The sequence below is a fragment of the Euprymna scolopes genome, chromosome 12, assembly GCF_053919585.1.
Source record: "Euprymna scolopes isolate OS-2025 chromosome 12, ASM5391958v1, whole genome shotgun sequence".
Classification (NCBI taxonomy): Eukaryota; Metazoa; Mollusca; class Cephalopoda; order Sepiida; family Sepiolidae; genus Euprymna; species Euprymna scolopes.
The window spans coordinates 146,489,928-146,508,062 of NC_136493.1; the positions used below are offsets into that span (position 1 = coordinate 146,489,928).

The 18,135-nt window shown below is 34.8% G+C and overlaps 1 protein-coding gene across 1 annotated transcript in view; it reads left to right on the top strand.

Annotated features, from left to right (window-relative positions):
• LOC145291527 (uncharacterized) overlaps nucleotides 1-18,135 on the top strand; it is a 1,250,821-nt gene that overhangs the window by 1,162,014 nt on the left and 70,672 nt on the right. The window contains exons 102-104 of the mRNA XM_080137518.1: nucleotides 897-932; nucleotides 5,613-5,648; nucleotides 8,894-9,065. Of these exons, the coding sequence (XP_079993644.1) occupies nucleotides 897-932; nucleotides 5,613-5,648; nucleotides 8,894-9,065 (244 nt within the window). The remainder of the gene's footprint in view (nucleotides 1-896; nucleotides 933-5,612; nucleotides 5,649-8,893; nucleotides 9,066-18,135) is intronic.

Below are 18,135 nucleotides of genomic sequence, written 5' to 3' on the forward strand. Positions count from 1 at the left end.
GCAATTTTATTTTTTTTACTTCCTTTGTCTGTCAAATAATTTATGCTGCTAAAGTAAAAAATTCCCTTTTATTACATTGCCTATGGATATACTTATTTGTTATATATTGGCTTTTGTTTGTTTCTTTACTATTGTTGTTTTTGTTTTGATCTCTTTTCCGAACTCCTTTTCCATACTGCTAGGGCATTAACTTTTTTTTAGGTACTTTTTACCTTACCACCGACTATACCATTTCCTTTAAACTGATGACTTTTATAGGTTTTAGACTATGCTGAATAAGACAATCTATTTTAACTTTGGCAGAAACAAGTAGTTTTGGAAATAGTATGACATGCATTATGCACTATAATTTACTGTTATATGCATGCACGATAGAACTGTGTACTTCTCTCAGCACGACACTGCCACCTACCCCCAATTTGTTTTTGGTTTATAGTCTTTGCTGGTGGGTATGTTAACAACATATCAAGGTTGAGCTTAGGCAAATACTTGGACAGTCCTCCCCTCATAATTATAAATTTGTTTATATAAAACAGAAAAAATGAGTTGTTTTTAGCCTTCAAAACGCATCCATTTGTATACGTAATTATTTTCAATGTATGAAATGTTAAAATCGATTGGAAATGCAAATTTTTATTTTTTTTAAGAATACAGAATAAGTCTGACAAAACGAAATTCAGTATATACTTTGTATAAAAAGAAACTATTATGGTCATAGATGTGGGAATAGAATCTGACTCGACTCCATATAAGATAAAGCGTTTGTTATGAATATTTTACATTATTACTCCATAGTTTGCAATCAATTTATTTTTTAAACATTTCTAATGGATATAAAAATGAGGAAAAAAATTCTTCACAAATTATGTTTTTTTTTTTTTTTTTTTGGTTTTCAGAATTTACTGAATATATCACAATGCCAACTGAAACAGGTAAGAACATCTTTTTTTTTTCACAAAGGAGTCACCACTTATGAAGACCCGGAAGCCACTCGAGAATAAGGGTTAATGAATGTGCAGTAGTCAATGGGAAAATGTAATAATCGTTAGTAGTGGAAATTGGGTAAATTGGATTACTTAAGAGGAACAGCTCATCAAGAATTTGTTTACGTTGAACTTGATAACAACCATATTGTAATCAGTTGGAAAGCAGGAAAACGGAACAGTGTCATGGGCATGCAGTTCTAAGAAAGAAGTTTTGTTCATGGAATCTACGTTTAGGTGTAGGCACAGACAATGAGTGGGGGAAATTATTGATCGTGGTTTCGACTAGACGAGTTTTAAACTAGTTTTTCATGAAAGTTAGGTCAGAGAGAAGACCATAGATTGGAGCTCAGATAAGCACTTGCTATTAAAATAACATAGAGACAGGCTCGCAACATCTCTTCTGTGGGAAAGAGGTTGCACGGAAGAGAAAAGGGCATCCTCCACTAGGCAGCTCCTGCCCAGATGTAGCAACAGCACTCCATCCTTGGACTTGAATTGCATCAGCAGTGAGATATCTACTGGAGCAATAGTACGATCCTACCATTTTTCCAGCAGCCTTGGCAATGGATTTGATGTATATGTTCCAACTCAGACCAAGAGTAAAGGTCAAACCTAGAAGCTTGTCAAAACATGGATCCTCCCCAAGGCAACAGCCATTCATTTCGATTGATGCCAGACAAGGAGCAGAGCGTTGATAATGTAAAGATAGAAGCTTGGTTTTAGATGTATTAAAATTAACCAGCCACCTCTTTCCCCATTGTACTATGTAATCAAGATCAGAGAAGATAGAATCAGAGAGAACTTGGTCATTTACAGCCTTTGAGGTGTTCCCATAGATGGTAGTGTCATCGGCATAAATGTCTATAAATGATCTTAAGGTGTGATCTGGGAGATCATTGATATAGATCAGAAAGAGAGTTGGGCCCAGGATGGACCCCTGAAGGACTCCAGCATTAATACTTTGAGCCTCTGATTTCTGCCCATCAACCACTACTCTTATGAGCCTATCAGAGAGAAATGATTTAATAATTGAAAAGACATTTCCAGCTATACCGTAGCTGAAGATTTTGTGGAGTAGACCTTGAAGCTTTTTCAGAACTCTAATAGGAATGTCATCAGGGCCAGTTGCTGTAGTGGAATCTTGTCTTTTAATATAATATGAATATGTTTAAAATTTGTCTTGCTATAACTATATAAATTATTATGGAAATTTTTAATTTTATTTTAAGAATCATTTTAAAATATATTTGTAAAGTAACATTTTTTTTTAAAGTTTGATGATTAAATACTATTTTTAAAAAATAGCTCTGGTGTGGAGATGGTTAAACTGCCAGAAAAAACTCAACTTTGCTCAGAATTTAATGAGGAACACTATGTATTTTTACTATTCTCATAACACCCCATTTTTTTTATTTATTTTTAAGAATAATTTACCTAGAAATTTATTTTTATTTTTTTTCTTAAATAATGCATTTTTTCACAAAATATAGAAGAAATTAATTTGAATTACATTTTATTTTTAACAACATGCTGCAATGATCTACGAGGAAAACTGATAAATCAGAATCAAATATTGATTTTGCCTGAAAAAATTCTGATGACAAATAAATGATCAAGAGTCTGACTTACTGACTTCGTATATATTAGATAAAATAAATTTTTTATAAGTTAATTTTTTTTACAAAGGTTTTGCCATTAAAAGTTGTTTAAAAGCTAGTTTTATAGTTAAATTATTGTCTTTTGAAATTAAAGAAAAACTAATCTATCCACCATTTTATATGATTTGATTTCAGAGTTTAACACAAAATTGAAGCAAAATCAATGGCAAAACATTTGATTTAGTTCAAATAGTGCATGTGTTGTTGTTAAGCATTTATTCATTATTGTTGGCATTCGTTTCCCTGATATCTTTCTAGTTGGAATTCTTTCTGGATTGAGGGACCATGTAAAAGGTTGCCAACATCACTAAGTGAAAGTGTTTCTGTGAAATGAATTGGATTCGAACTTGGCACATCAGTCTGTATCATTAACCACTTAGCCACCGTCATCTCCCAGTGTGATGTATATTCATCCTATGATCTTAAAAATTTAACTTGAACCATTTCACATAATTTTATTAGTTCTTCAACTTATTTTACACACATGCACATATACACACACACACACATATATATATATTTAGTGGAGATGGTAATTAATAAAAACTGAAGAAAGTGCTCAATACTGTTGTAGAGCAAATATGCGTTTTATTTTTTATTACCGTATCTTTCTGTTAAATTACATTATTGTTTTGGCTACACGGCCATTTTTTTAGCTGTCTGTAGCATCCTCAGACTTTTACAGAAATGGTCGCTATTTTGGGATCCTCATACCAAAATAGCGAACATTTCTGTAAAAGTCTGAGGACGCTACAGACGGCCAAAAAAATGGCCGTGTAGCCGAAACAATAATGTAACTTAACAGAAAGATACAGTAATAAAGAATAAAACGTATATATATATATATATATATATATATATTCCTTTTTATGGATGTGAAGTACAAATACAGACTCTATAATAATGTTTTCATGTCTTGGATTGAAATGATATGCATTCTTTCAAGTACCTTGTGCAATATATTTTTAAATTCTTAAATGTATGATTTTACTAATAAGAAGTATATTGGTTTTGCTGTCAAGTAAAACTACAAAAAATAAAAACAAATGTAACTAATAAGATTTGATGTCAAACAGTGAACAGAATTTTGTTTTTTATGAAATAAACAGTGAACAGAAATATAATGAACAAATACAAGTTTTTCTTTCATCAAGAAATGTTATGGTTTGCTTTTGTTATGGCATTGTTTTGTTCTTACAATAAGAAAAACAAAATGAATTGAACATAACAAATAAGAATTGTTTTAAACACACTGAATCACAAAAGAAAATTGAACACATCTCATAATATGAAATTATTTTGATGCAACATAACTAAATAAGTTTTCCTTCTAAGTAATAGTAAACAGAAATTCAGTGTTTTGTTCTAAATGTTAGAAGTCTGTTAGAACAAACAGTTAACGGTTTGTTTGTTGTGCATTTTATTCATAGAACTTGGTTCAAAAATCTGTAAGTAGATCTCAGAAAAAATAAAGAAAAAACAAATGTAGCAAGAAATAAAAAGAAAAGCCATGTAACATGAAATTGTGAAGAAAAAGAAACCTTTGTAGACATGAATAATTACAATTAAAAGAGAAATACATTATCTGTGTTTGATATCCATAAAAAGGAAATGGGACATTTTACTTTTTTTTATAATTTGAACATTATCGACATTAAATAGTAAGAACACAAATGTTATTAAAGGGTTCACACCTTGTAGTAGGGTGCACAGGAGACATCATTGTTTCCGGAGAAAGGTTAAAGATTACAGATGTAACACATTTATTTAAATTAATGTCACTTTAATTACACCTACTTAATATTAGCATTACACCAGGAAAAATCAATATTTTGGTTTGTCAAAACAATAGATTTTGGAAATTTTCAATCTGTGTGCTTTACATAAATATAAATTCCAATCCATTTCATCAATGACATATTCAACCTGACATTCCTTTAGTATGAGAACGCTCTACAATAAAAACTGCTAATTTGCATTGGATAATCAACAAGCCCTATGTAGCATTGCATCTGATAAATTGGTATTTGATTTTAACTTGCCAATCAATTTGGGGAAAATCATAGTTTCTATAAAAAAGAAGTCTTTGTATATTTGAGTAATCAGCAGAAAAAATGATTATATATTTAAACTACTAAAAATTATTTACTTAATGTAATCAGTAAATGATTTGAATGAGATAGTTAAAATTGACCATGATTACTTATTCATTGTTGTCTGTAAAAAATAGCTAAGAGTAGTCAGATGCCAATTGGTGTTCTGTGGATCTGTGGTGATGATCTATGCAAAATATTTGTTAGTTCCCCAAATAATTGCACATTATTTCAATTTTTATGAAGCAATTTAAGCATGGATGAAAAAGAAAGTCTTAGCTATCTATATTGTGACCACAGTCTCAAAAGTTAATTCTAGTTATCTTTATGAAAACTTTATGCCTAGATCCTTACAGAAAATAAATATTCAATTCTAAATGAAAAAGCAATGGAAATTTTTCTTACATTAGTATCTCAAAGGCTCTTAACAGAACTGGTCTGAGTAGCGGAACAACTGATCACATGTCAATAGAACTTGTCTTGACTGATAGGAGCAATGAACACATTGAAAAAAAATAAAGTTAACTTATGAGTCATGCCTTTTACATTTTTGTCCATGAGACTAAATCAAACAATAGCTGACCATCCTGTCATTGCATTATTTGCAAAGTCATATATTAGTTTAGAAGCAATTTCAGCACATTTTTCATCACTATATTTCAAACCAGGGATATCATTTGTATACAAATTTATTTGAAATCATATCAACTCCCCTTTATTTTACTTAATTATCATAAATAAAACATTTGTTATGCATATTGTACATTATTACTTACGAGTTTTCAATCAACAACTTATTTTGAAACATTTCTTATGAATAGAAAAATGACAACCAAAATAATTTTTTAACAAATATGTGTTTTTTCTGTTTTCAGTATTTACCGAATATATCACAACTCCACCTTCAACAGGTATGGAACAGCTTCACCTTTTAATTTAATAAGTATACATTTAAAGTTCTTTTTACTAGGTGCATTTTAATGGTTTAATTTAATAAGTATACATTTAAAGTTCTTTTTACTAGGTGCATTTTAATGGTTTGATTTAATAAGTATACATTTAAAGTTCTTTTTACTAGGTGCATTTTAATGGTTTAATTTAATAAGTATGCATTTAAAGTTCTTTTTACTAGGTGCATTTTAATGGTTTAATTTAATAAGTATACATTTAAAGTTCTTTTTACTAGGTGCATTTTAATGGTTTAATTTAGAACTTACTAATTGAATCAATGTCTTACTTTTTCTGTTTTTCATTTTATTTTAGTGTAAGTTCTCAGGACATCTTCCTGAAGCTTGATCTCTGTATAAAATACATAGTGTTCCATTAAATGCTAAGTTAGTAAAAAAAGTGAAAACATTAATTTTCCTCTCCCCTATGTTATATTATATCCTTCTTGTAGCCTCGTAGCCTTACCACATTCCAGGACAAGAATTCATCTAGTCTGGTAAAGTATTCAGTTTAGTGCTTAGGCAACTTGGAGAAAGTGCACCATGAGCGATCGTTGGCTAGCTATACTGAGGTGGTCTTATTTAGACTTCAAATATGATGTTATTTTGATAATTTTTCCAAAGTTTCCTTGTAGGGCGAAGTATCCTCATTCCAGATTGTCCTTACAAACCCTTGTAGAGTGTACCTTAGACATTCAAGTTTTTTATTTTGTTTCAATTTTCTTATTTTCTTTTGCTGAGAATGAGGCATTCTACTTGATGCCAAACATTCGCCCACTATTTCAGTCACTCCAATTGAGAGGGCTTTTTAATATTTTATACATTCCTTTAGGTATGATTGTTTGTATTTCTCTTGCACTTGGTTCACCAGGTATATTCGCTAGGTAGTTTTTGAAATTCTTTTCATGAGTCCAGTTGCTCCTATAATTATTGGGATGATGGAGATCTTAAGATTCCAGTTTCTTTTCATATCGTACATAAGACTTTGGCATCCAAAGGAATATTACATACATATATATTTCTTCTTATATATATAGAGAGAAGGGAAATTAAAATGTTGTAAATTAGAATTTATAACATTTATTATTCGACACAAGAGATACAAGTTGAAAATGAAAATTTCATTATTCCATGGCGTTTCAAAGAATGGTTGTTATCCTTCTCCCGCTCAACTCTGTTAAGGCCAGCATTATTAGGGACACTTCAACTAGGGTCACTACTTTCTGCCTCTGGTCCAATACTAATATATCAGGCTTAACAGCTCTGTTTTTCTAAGTACATAGCTGTATGAATTGCATAGTCATAATGGATGGTGTATGACTTATTTCCAACTGTTCTTTCTGGTAAACATGTTCCCAACACTTGCTGCTATACTGGATATCCAGCTTTTTACAGACTTTCCATTCTATCAGATTGTATAATAGCCGCCATCCCAGCAGAACTTAACAACTGGATGTCAGGTGGCTCACACTCTACTTCTGTGTGACAGAAATTGTACTTGTTCTTATTACTGAGACCGCTCATCTTTTTTTCTTTCATTATAAATATTTATATGAATTGATAATCAAAGATATATATATTCCAAAGGAATATTGCATATATATATTTCTTCTTATATATATAGAAGGGAAATTTAAATTTTGTAAATTAGAATTTACAACATTTATTATTCGACACAAAAGATACAAGTTGAAAATGAAAATCTCCTTATTCCATGGAGTTTCAAAGAATGGTTGTTATCCTCAGAGGAAAAATAATTAGTAAAATGATATTTATAGGTTGGGTATAATTTTGCTGGTTAGCACATAGATTGAAAACTTGAAAATGTGAGAGAAGTCATTTTTTTTTAAATAATCTAAAAATATATAGATCAAAAGGATAATCCACAGGAAATCCATGTATGAAGAAGAAAGAAAGAAAACGTAGTAAAATCTAAAATAGAGATGTTGGTTAGAAGCTGAATGGTAAGCGAAAATCCAATGGTATAATTGGTAATCCAAGTCACGGAAAATCCATCTGTAAACTTAAGAAAATTCATGAAAAGCCTTGTGGTGTACTAGTTATGCCTTGAAAATTTACAAGAAAATTAGATTGTAGATGGAAATTCTATCATTAGCCAAAAGTTGAGAGAAGGGAAAGCCAGCTTTCACAAACTACTTTCATGAACCAAGATTTTTAAAATGATTAAAGTTAGAATGGATAGCAGGATGCTACAGGGTTTGGGAAGGTGATAAAATTTGAGGACAAACAATGGCTAATCACTGAGTATAAAAACACTAAAGCATGAGTGACTAAGAGATGTATAGAGACAGTGAGAGAAACTTTAATGGTTAGTTCTGAGAATTGAAATATTGGATAATGATAAAATTAGATATAAATAGAAACATACCCATATACATGTGTAAATACAGTGTGTGTGTGTGTGTATATATATATATACATGTGTAAATACAGTGTGTGTGTGTGTGTGTATATATATATATATATATATATATATATATATAGTCATCCACAGACGGACTGTTTCGCTGTATCACAGCCCTTCAGTTTGGTTAGGCTAGCAACTACCTCAAGCACGGATTCAGACTCGACTGACTAGGCGACAGTCAGCACTTCTAACTGTTATGCTATTCCACATCTTGAACTTTGTAGCATTTTTTTTTTAAATATCATCATATTCATCATCGTTGATGAATTGTTTAGTGATATAAGGAAATATCCTTTTCTATCTAGCAAAATATGCATAAGAATGAAAATTTACGTGTCTGAATAAATTAATAAAAAGAAATTAGAAGAACAAAATAAAAAAAAACAAAATTTATGAGTTTAAAATGATTCCATCTTTTAGCATTTGGAATGAAAACGACTGGTGTGTGTGCATGTGTGTACACACACATATATATACACACATACACATACTCACACATATTTAAACTGATTTTTTCTGAGACAGAATTATATATATATATATATATATATATATAATTGCTGTCTCAGAAAAGATCAGTTTTACCCAATATCAAGTTCCAAAAAGATACTACTTTATTATTTTAATTTCGAAAATATGATGCTCATGTAATGTTTGAATTCAGGATGATAAGGCAACATTTGATAATATTCAAGTTGTATTTCATAATTTTCAAGTCATGTTTATATCTTGTATTGATGTGTGCCTATCTATTATATTCAATTTCACCTTTATTATTCAGATTGTGTCCTTGATACCTGTGTCTTTGAGAAGCAAGCAGGGTATAAACCTGGGAGAACAATAGGATTCATTGAGAAAGATGGTGTCGCTGGTGCCACTCGAGATGACGAGTTAGTGATGTTGGGAGAAGCTATAGAGAATGGTGTCACACTTATTGCAGATTGTAATGAGTGGTAAGATTCTTCAAGAGTATAATTGCTTGTTTAGTTTTTCGAAAATGTCCCAATTTAAAATACTACTAAAATTAATTTTAAATATTTGTACTTTGTTTTAGTACGGATGTAATTCAAGTACAAAGGTTAACAGAGAAATCAATAGTGGAAATTCAACAAAATATTAAAGATATCAAGGAAGATTTACTGAATAAAAGATACAAATTGAACAAAAAAATTTAATAATTAATAATTTTGTTCTCATTATCGCTAGGTTGAGCTAGCAAGATCTCATTATTTCTTGTAATTTTTTATATGAAACAGGCAATTTTCTTATTTTTTAGGTACTATATGACATCAGACACATCTTTCCTCCTGAAATTTAATTCTTTTTTATGTTTTGGGTTTATTTTTAACCTGTCTCTAGGTCACCATTTTCATTTTCTTTAAGTTGATTGACTTGTTCCTGAGGTTGTTTGGGGAATGAGTACATTAAAAACATTGAAGAAAATCTTTATAAGTTCCTTATTGATATTTTCTTTGTCGATGTTGAAAGTAAGTACGATAACTCTTATCATGGACCCTTTTATGATTACCTCCCTTTTACGTTGTAATCCCATAATCCTTTTTACTCCCTGCTTCCTCTTCCTGTCCCCAAAATAAAATATACTTCTCTTTATACCTGCCACATGCTGTTCCTTTTCGCTTTTCACTGAAATGCAACTCGCAACAGTTGTCCAGGATCATAATGGAAGCCGATGGAACAGACTTTTATTTGACGGAGATGAAATCAAATACGAAATTTGGGAGAGAAAATTTTTATGTCATTTACGCACGCTCAGCCTAAAGGATGCCATTTTAGATATACCCTTTAATAGAGACGGAAGTGATACTGAGAGGAATGAAGATGCTTACGGCGAACTTGTACAGTTTCTGGATGAAAAAAGTTTATCCTTAATAATGAGAGAAGCTACGAATAATGGGAGAAAAACTCTCAAAATATTACGCGAACACTATGCAAGTAAAGGAAAACCAAGGGTAATCTCCTTGTACACCCAATTCACGTCTCTCAAAAAGAAAAGAGGCAAAAGCATTACAGAATACGTGATAAGAACTGAGACAATTTTAACAGCTCTGAGAAATGCCGGACAAACAGTTGACAATGCCGTAATTATCGCCATGATATTAAAAGGACTACCGAGCTGCTATGACCCTTTTTCGATTTATATGATACACAGCAACAAAGAAATAACATTCCTGGAATTTAAAACAGAACTCCATGGTTTCGATGAAACATTGAAACATAAAATCCAGTCGACCCGTGACGACATGATGAAATTGACATCGTTTTTTTTTTTCAGAGAATACGATGGAGAGCCGTCACCACCATGATGAATGTGAAATATCGTGCTTCCCATGCGGCGGAAAAAGACATTTATCGAAAGAATGTCCCGACAACTAACACAAACAGCAAAAACAGTAGTGTAGTTACTGTAAAAGTAACATCCATAAAAGGGAGTTCTGCCGTTATAAGCGAAAAGATACAATGAAAAAGGCAGCTGACACCGAAGATAACTCCTTCGCATTCAAAACGGAGGACTACTTTTATACTTGGAACTTAATACCGCATACGAACCTACTAGTTGACGCAGGGGCCACTTTTCAAATTATAACACACACGAAGAAATTTAAGAATTTCGACCCAACTGAGAACCACTACATGGAGTTGGCAGATGGAACTAAAACCTGTGGCTTAGCCTTAAAAAGAGGAGACGCTGAAGTCTGTCTTTTAGACACTAACGGAAGCTCCATTACGACTACCTTAAAAGGGGCACTACTTATACCTTCATATCCACAGGATATATTTTCTGTGAAAACTGCGACCCAAAACGGAGCAATAGTTATTTTCGAAAAAAACGGAAATATACTGAAACATAAAAACGGAACGAAATTCAAAATGCACGCAAGCAGCAGATTATACTACCTAAAAACTATGGAGGAAGGAAATGCAGAAGATAGTTGTTATCAATGCCATGATATCCACGTGTGGCATAAAATACTCGTCCATTGCAATTACGACGATATAACAAAACTACCCGATGTGGTCAAAGGGATGAAAATAAAAAATAAGACTGCAAACAACAAAAACTGCACCGTCTGCATCCAAGTAAAATTTCCTCAGAAAAGAAATAAATCTCCCGACAAAAGAGCGACAAATATTCTGCATTTAGTACATTCAGACCTAGCCGGCCCCATAGAACCAGCGGACTTAAACGAGAACAAATACGCCATCTCATTCACTGATGACTTTTCTGGCGCTGTATTTGTATATTTTATTAAAAACAAGTGACGCCACACTTGCCACGAAAAAATTCCTCGCAGATATTTCCCCATACGGCAAAATAAAAATACTGAGGTTGGATAATGGTTTGGAGTTCAAGTCAAACAACTTCGGAAAACTCCTCCTCCATAACAACATAAAACACAAGACCTCAGCGCCCTATCAAAATGGAACGGCCGAAAGAAACTGGCGAACTCTATTCGAAATGGCAAGATGTCTTATCATAGAAGGCGGCTTACCAAAAACACTGGAGTTATGCAGTTATGGCATCTGCAGTTATGGACGGAAAAAATGCTTCAATAACCGTCTAAAACAGACAAGATAATACAAGATGACTGGGAGAAGACCGTACTTATCATTTTCGGTTCGCCTTGCCTACTCCAACATAAAAAGAAAAGGGTACAACCAAACTAAGGGAGTAGACTACACCACCATTTTTACTCCGATGGCCGATATCTCATTGATCCACATGTTAATGCAAATAGCTGTCCAGTACGATATAATAGTACACCAAATGGATGTAAAAACGGCGTATCTCCATGCTCTAATTGACCACAAAATTTACATAGAACAACGAGAGGGATTTAAGATAAAAGGGGAAAAAGACAAGAAACTAGTCTGTTGACTGAACAAATCCCTGTATACGACACAATAGCAAAGAAAAAATTATCGTCTCATGGATCGATGATTTAATCATTGCTGCCGATAACATCAACTCACTAAACGACACCAAACAGTCATTAACATCGGAATTTAAAATGAAAGATCTCAGAAAGCTACACCATTTGGTTGACCCCAAGAAATACCGTGAGGTTGTCAGGAGTCTAATTTACCTGATGATCTGCACCCAACCAGACCTATGCTATATTGTCAGGAAATTGTTGCAGTATTTGTCCAAGCCACGATAAAAGCATTGGGTGGCAGCTAAACACGTACTGAGATACGTAAAGGGTACGACGCGACACTAACTGGACTACGCAAAAACAAATCATCCAATCCATCTAATCGCATAGTGATACCGATTGGGCGTCTGATCAGCGAGACAGACGCAGTACATCCGGATATTGCTTTAGCCTAACCCAGGATGGGCCACCTATTTCCTGGAAGTCAAAAAGCTGGAATCCATATTAAATAGAGAAATAGTCAACCACCTCAGCAGGAATAACCTTCTTAGTGACACACAATATGGTTTCCGCTCTGCAAGATCTACCGCAGATGTGCTGACGGTTATATCCCACAGGATTAGTGAATCTCTTGACAAAGGCTTCCTTTCTAGGGCAATTGCTCTCGACATATCAAAGGCCTTCGACAAGGTATGGCATAAGGGTCTACTTCACAAGATTTCCAGCTACGGTATAACTGGAAATGTTTTCTCAATCGTTAAATCATTTCTCTCCGATAGGCTCATAAGAGTAGTGGTAGATGGACAAAAATCGGAGGCCTGCAATATAAATGCTGGAGTCCCTCAGGGGTCAATCCTGGGCCCAACTCTCTTCCTGATCTACATCAATGACCTCCCTAAACACATACTTAAATCATTCGTTGACATCTATGCTGATGACACGACCATCTACGGCAACACATCAAAGGCTGTAAATGACAAAGTTCTCTCTGATTCTCTCTCCTCTGATCTCGAGCGCGTGGTTCAGTGGGAGAAGATGTGGCTGGTTACCTTTAATGCATCCAAAACCAAACTGCTATCCTTACATCATGAACGCTCTGATCCCCATCTGGCATCAATTGTGATGGATGGCTCTCGTTTGGGTGAGACCCCGTGTTTTGACAAGCTTCTGGGTTTGACCTTTACTCCTGATCTGAAATGGAACACGTACATCAAGTCTGTTGCCAAGGTCGCTGGAAAGATGGTGGGATCCTTCTACCGCTCCAGAAGATATCTCACTACTGATGCAATTCTCTATCTATATAAAAGCCAAGTACGTCCAAGGATGGAATACTGTTGCCATATCTGGGCAGGAGCTGCTAAAAACAGCCTATCCTGCCTTGACAGAGTACAAAATAGAGTTTGTGGCTTAGTGGGGGATGCCCTTTTCTCTACCCTGCAACCTCTCTCCCACAGAAGAGACGTTGCGAGCCTGTCCTTGTTTTATCGTTATTTCCATGGCAGATGCTCGTCTGAACTCCAATCTCTGGTCCCCCCTCGCCAATCTTTCACGAAAAACACCCGTCTAGCTGAATCCACTGTGAAAAATTTCCCCCACTCTATATCTGTGCCTAAATCAAAACGCAGATTCCATAAACAAAGCTTCTTTGTTAGAACTGCACGCCTGTGGAACTCTGTTCCGTCTGCCTGCTTCCCTCCGGACTACAACTTGGATGTCTTCAAGTCCAATGTTAACAAATTCCTAATGAACCGCCCCCTTAAGTAAACATTTCAGCAAATCTCCTCACTAACGTAATGTACTTGCAATAACCCTTATCCCTGAGTGGCTTCCGGGCCTTGATAAGTGGTGATCACTGTGTAAAAAAAAAAAAAAAAAAAAAAGCAACTTGCCATCGCTCTATCCATAAAGTTCTTTTCCGGTTTTCATTATCATTAACCGACCTATTTTATTTTTTAATTTATTTATATTTGACAGCAATTCATCATAAACCTTATAAACCTTATCTTTCTTGCAAGTATAAATCATCCCAGAAACTGCATTCAAGTTTGATATTATCATGTAACATGTAGTATTGACATTTCAGTTGTATCATCATTACTGCGAATCTTTCTACCGTTTTATTACATTTTGGATGGTAAGGAGCAATTTTTACATGTTCCACCACAAAAAATTTGCAAATAATTTGGAACTCTTTACATTATAAATTCTGTTCCACATAAGATAATCGGTCTTGCCTAACCTTGCTTATGCAAATGATTTAAGTGTGGTCATATGCCTCATTCATTGAACCAGAAAAAAAAAAATCAACATATATACATACAGGCATGGTGTGATAGTATGAGTCAAATTTCATTGCTAAGGCACAATCTTTGCATAAATTTACAACTTTTTTCAATGTCTTGATCAATGCAATAAATGTAATTATGCATTCATGATTTGATCCTGGAGATCATCGAATGATTTGATTAAGGCACCATCAATTTATCATTTCATTTCAGATTGAAAATATATTATCTGATTTTTACTTTTTTTTGTTTTAATATGAAAGTATTGTCTTCAACATCTAGTGGCCAAGGACCTTTTTGCTTGCCTACTCTCTCTTTCTCCTAAGATGTTGCAAGTTTACCTCAGTTCTATCATTATTTTCGGGGCAGGTCCTTGGCTGAGCTTCAGTCTATGCCCTACTCCTGCAAAACATTCACAGCAAATACCTATCTGGCTACAACTGCTGTTAATAATTTTGTCTCCCAGTTTAACTGACACTCATTAATCCTTAACTTCAAGTGGCCTTTGATAAGGGTTGACTCCTAAAAAAAAAAATCATACAGTTTTTTTTTTCCATATTTTCATCCAGCATCACTGATAGATCTTATGTTGAATAATTTTTTTCCTTTTTTTTTTATTTCAAAAACACTAAAAGTTGGTGCAATTTTGAGCAGTAGTTTTGAAGCTCATAAGTATTTATTAATAATATTAGTTCATCACACACATGTAGTTGTAACTACATTATATCCTCTGTGTCTCCTGACAACAGTTTATCTCTAACAGTAAAGTCTGCACTTACTGCAAAATCCACTTCCTCTAAAAATCTTTCCTTGCCGGACATCTTCATTGGTTCAGTCACAACCTTTGACAACACCCATGTAACTTCATCCATGAAGTCATCAACCCAGCAGCACCACCAGGTTGGAAGTAACGTAGTGGTGACTAACTCAAAACCTGGCTAAGGACGGTGAAGCTGGATCTTGAACTGATTCTGGGCCCTCACATTCATGGGGTCAATCACTGGAATCTTGAATAGCTTGCACTCAACGAAAGCAGACTTGGTCAACAAGTGTTCAGGATGTGGTGAACTGATTGGAAAAAGTCAGCCGAACTGACCGAGGATGAATGCCCCAACTATGTTTTTTTTTTTTTTTTTTTTTTTTTTTTTTTTTTACAAAGGCATCACCAATTTATCAAGGCCCAGAGGCCACTCAAGGATAAGGGTTAAAGAGTGTACAGTAGAAGTTGGTCAATATAGTAATCATTAGTAATGAAAATTTGGTAAATTTAATAACTTATATGGAACGGCTCATCAAGAACTTATTTACCTTAGACTTGAACACAACCATATTGTAGTCAGCCGGAAAGCAGGAAAACGGAAGACAATTCCACAGGCGTGCAGTTCTAAGAAAGAAGCTTTGTTCATGGAATCTATGTTTAGGTTTAGGCACAGATAAAGAGTGGGGGAAATTATTGATAGTGTTTACAGCTAGACGAGTGTTTCTTGTGAAAGTTTTGCGAGGGGGGACCATAGATTGAAGCTCAGTTGAACACTTTCCATGAAAATAACGATACATCAGAGACAAACTCGCAACATCTCTTCTGTGAGATAGAGGTTGTAAGGAGGAGAAAAGGACATCTCCTACGAGGCTACGAAGTCTATTTTGAACTCTATCAAGGCAGGACAAGTCCTTTCTAGCAGCTCCTGCCCAGATGTGGCAACAGTATTCCATCCTTGGACGTACCTGGCTCTTATATAGATAGAAAATAGCATCAGCAGTGAGATATCTACTGGATCGATAGAAAGATCCCACCATTTTTCCAGCGGCCTTGGCAACAGATTTGATATACGTGTTCCATTTAAGATCAGGAAAAATGGTCAAGCCCAGAAGCTTGTCAAAACTTGAGGCCTCCTGAAGACGAGAGCCATTCATTTCAATTGATGACAAATGTGGATTAAAATGTTGATGATGTAAAGAGAGAAGCTTGGTTTTAGATGCATTAAAAGTAACCAGCCACTCCTTTCCCCATTGTACTACATGCTCAAGATCAGAGGAGAGAGAATTGGAGAGTACTTGCTCGTTTACTGTCTTAGATGTGGTACCATAAATGGTAGTGTCGTCAGCATAAATGTCTACAAATGATGTAAGGATATGATTTGGAAGATCATTAATGTAGATCAGGAAAAGAGTTGGGCCCAGGATGGATCCCTGAGGGACACCGGCATTAATACTGTGAGCTTCTGATTTTTGCCCCTCAACTACTACTCTTATGAACCTATCAGAAAGAAATGATTTAATAATTGAGAAGACTTTTCCAGCTATACCATAGCTAGCGATCTTATGAAGTAAACCTTTATGCCATACCCTATCAAAGGCTTTAGATATGTCAAGAGCAATTGCCCTAGAAAGATTGCCACCGTCGAGAGATTTGCTAATCCTATGCGATATAACTGTAAGCACATCTGCTGTAGATCTAGCAGAACGGAAACCATATTGAGTGTCACTAAGAAGGTTATTTTTGCTGAGATGTTTGATTACTTCTGTATTTAACACAGATTCTAGCAACTTACTCATGACGCACAGGAGACTTATTGGCCTGTACTGAGAGGGGGATGAGCGATCACCTGAATTCTTAAATACAGGGCATACTGATGAGATTTTCCAGGGAGATGGGAAACTATTCTCCTTAAGACAACGTTTAAACAGTTTTGTAAGTATGGGCGCTAGTTCAGGTTGAAGTTTTTTGAGTACTATAATTGGAATACCATCAGGGCCAGTTGCTTTACTGGAATCAAGGTTTTTGATTAGCTTGGCAACATCACGTACAGATATACGTATATCACATAGCGTGTTTTCTGATACAGGAGGAAATATTGGGGGTTGGCGGTCTTGGTCGCAAAGCGTAGAATTAGCTGCAAAGTTCTTGACAAAGAGTTTGGCTTTGTCTGATGCTGACGAGATTACCTCAGGTCCATTGATAATAGTTGGGATGGAGCACACGCTTCTGTTCAGGATTCTGTTTGCTATTTGCCAAAACTGGTGGGAACCAAGCCGCTGCTCAGCTACTTTGGACTTAACAGATTGAGCATACAACTCTCTTGCGTTCCTTATTACTTTCTTACAATGGTTGCTGGCAGTCCTGAAAACGGCTTTAGTTTCCATACATCTATTACGTTTGAAGCAGTGGAAAAAGTGATTTCTGTGCGCAATGGCAGCAGCACATTCTGGAGAGAACCATGGCTGGCTGTTAGGTTTTTGCTGAAACTTTTTAGAGGGTATGAAATGGTCAATACCTACAATTAACCATTCAGTTAGGTCTAATACTATAGAGGACACATCCTTTTTAAACATGGAATGCAGAGGTAGATCAGATATAAATGTACGGAAGCTATCCCAGTCAGCCTTAGTGTATCGATATACTGTACGATGAAGTGGTACGTCTGGGGACTTATTACATTTCATTTTTATCTTAATTGATACAACAGAGTGGTCGGAAGATCCAAGAGGCGACAGAACAGAAACTGAACATAGTTCAGGGCAAGTTGTGAGAAAAAGGTCTAGTAGGCTCGCATACTGGCCGTCATTATCGGGCACACGGGTAGGTTCCTGAACAATCTGAGTGAGGTCATAGGCAATGGAGAAATCATGACAGAACCTCCCCTCATCATCGGTCTTGTTTGAGTGGGTCAACCATTCGACGTTGTGAACATTGAAGTCTCCACATACGTGAATGTTAGCTGAAGGATAAGTAGAAAGGACTTGGTCAATTTTCTCAGATATGCTTTGAAAGATAGTAACTCCGCTGTTGTGGGGGCGATAGAGAGTAAATATAAATGCAGTAGTGTGAGCTAAAGCAACCC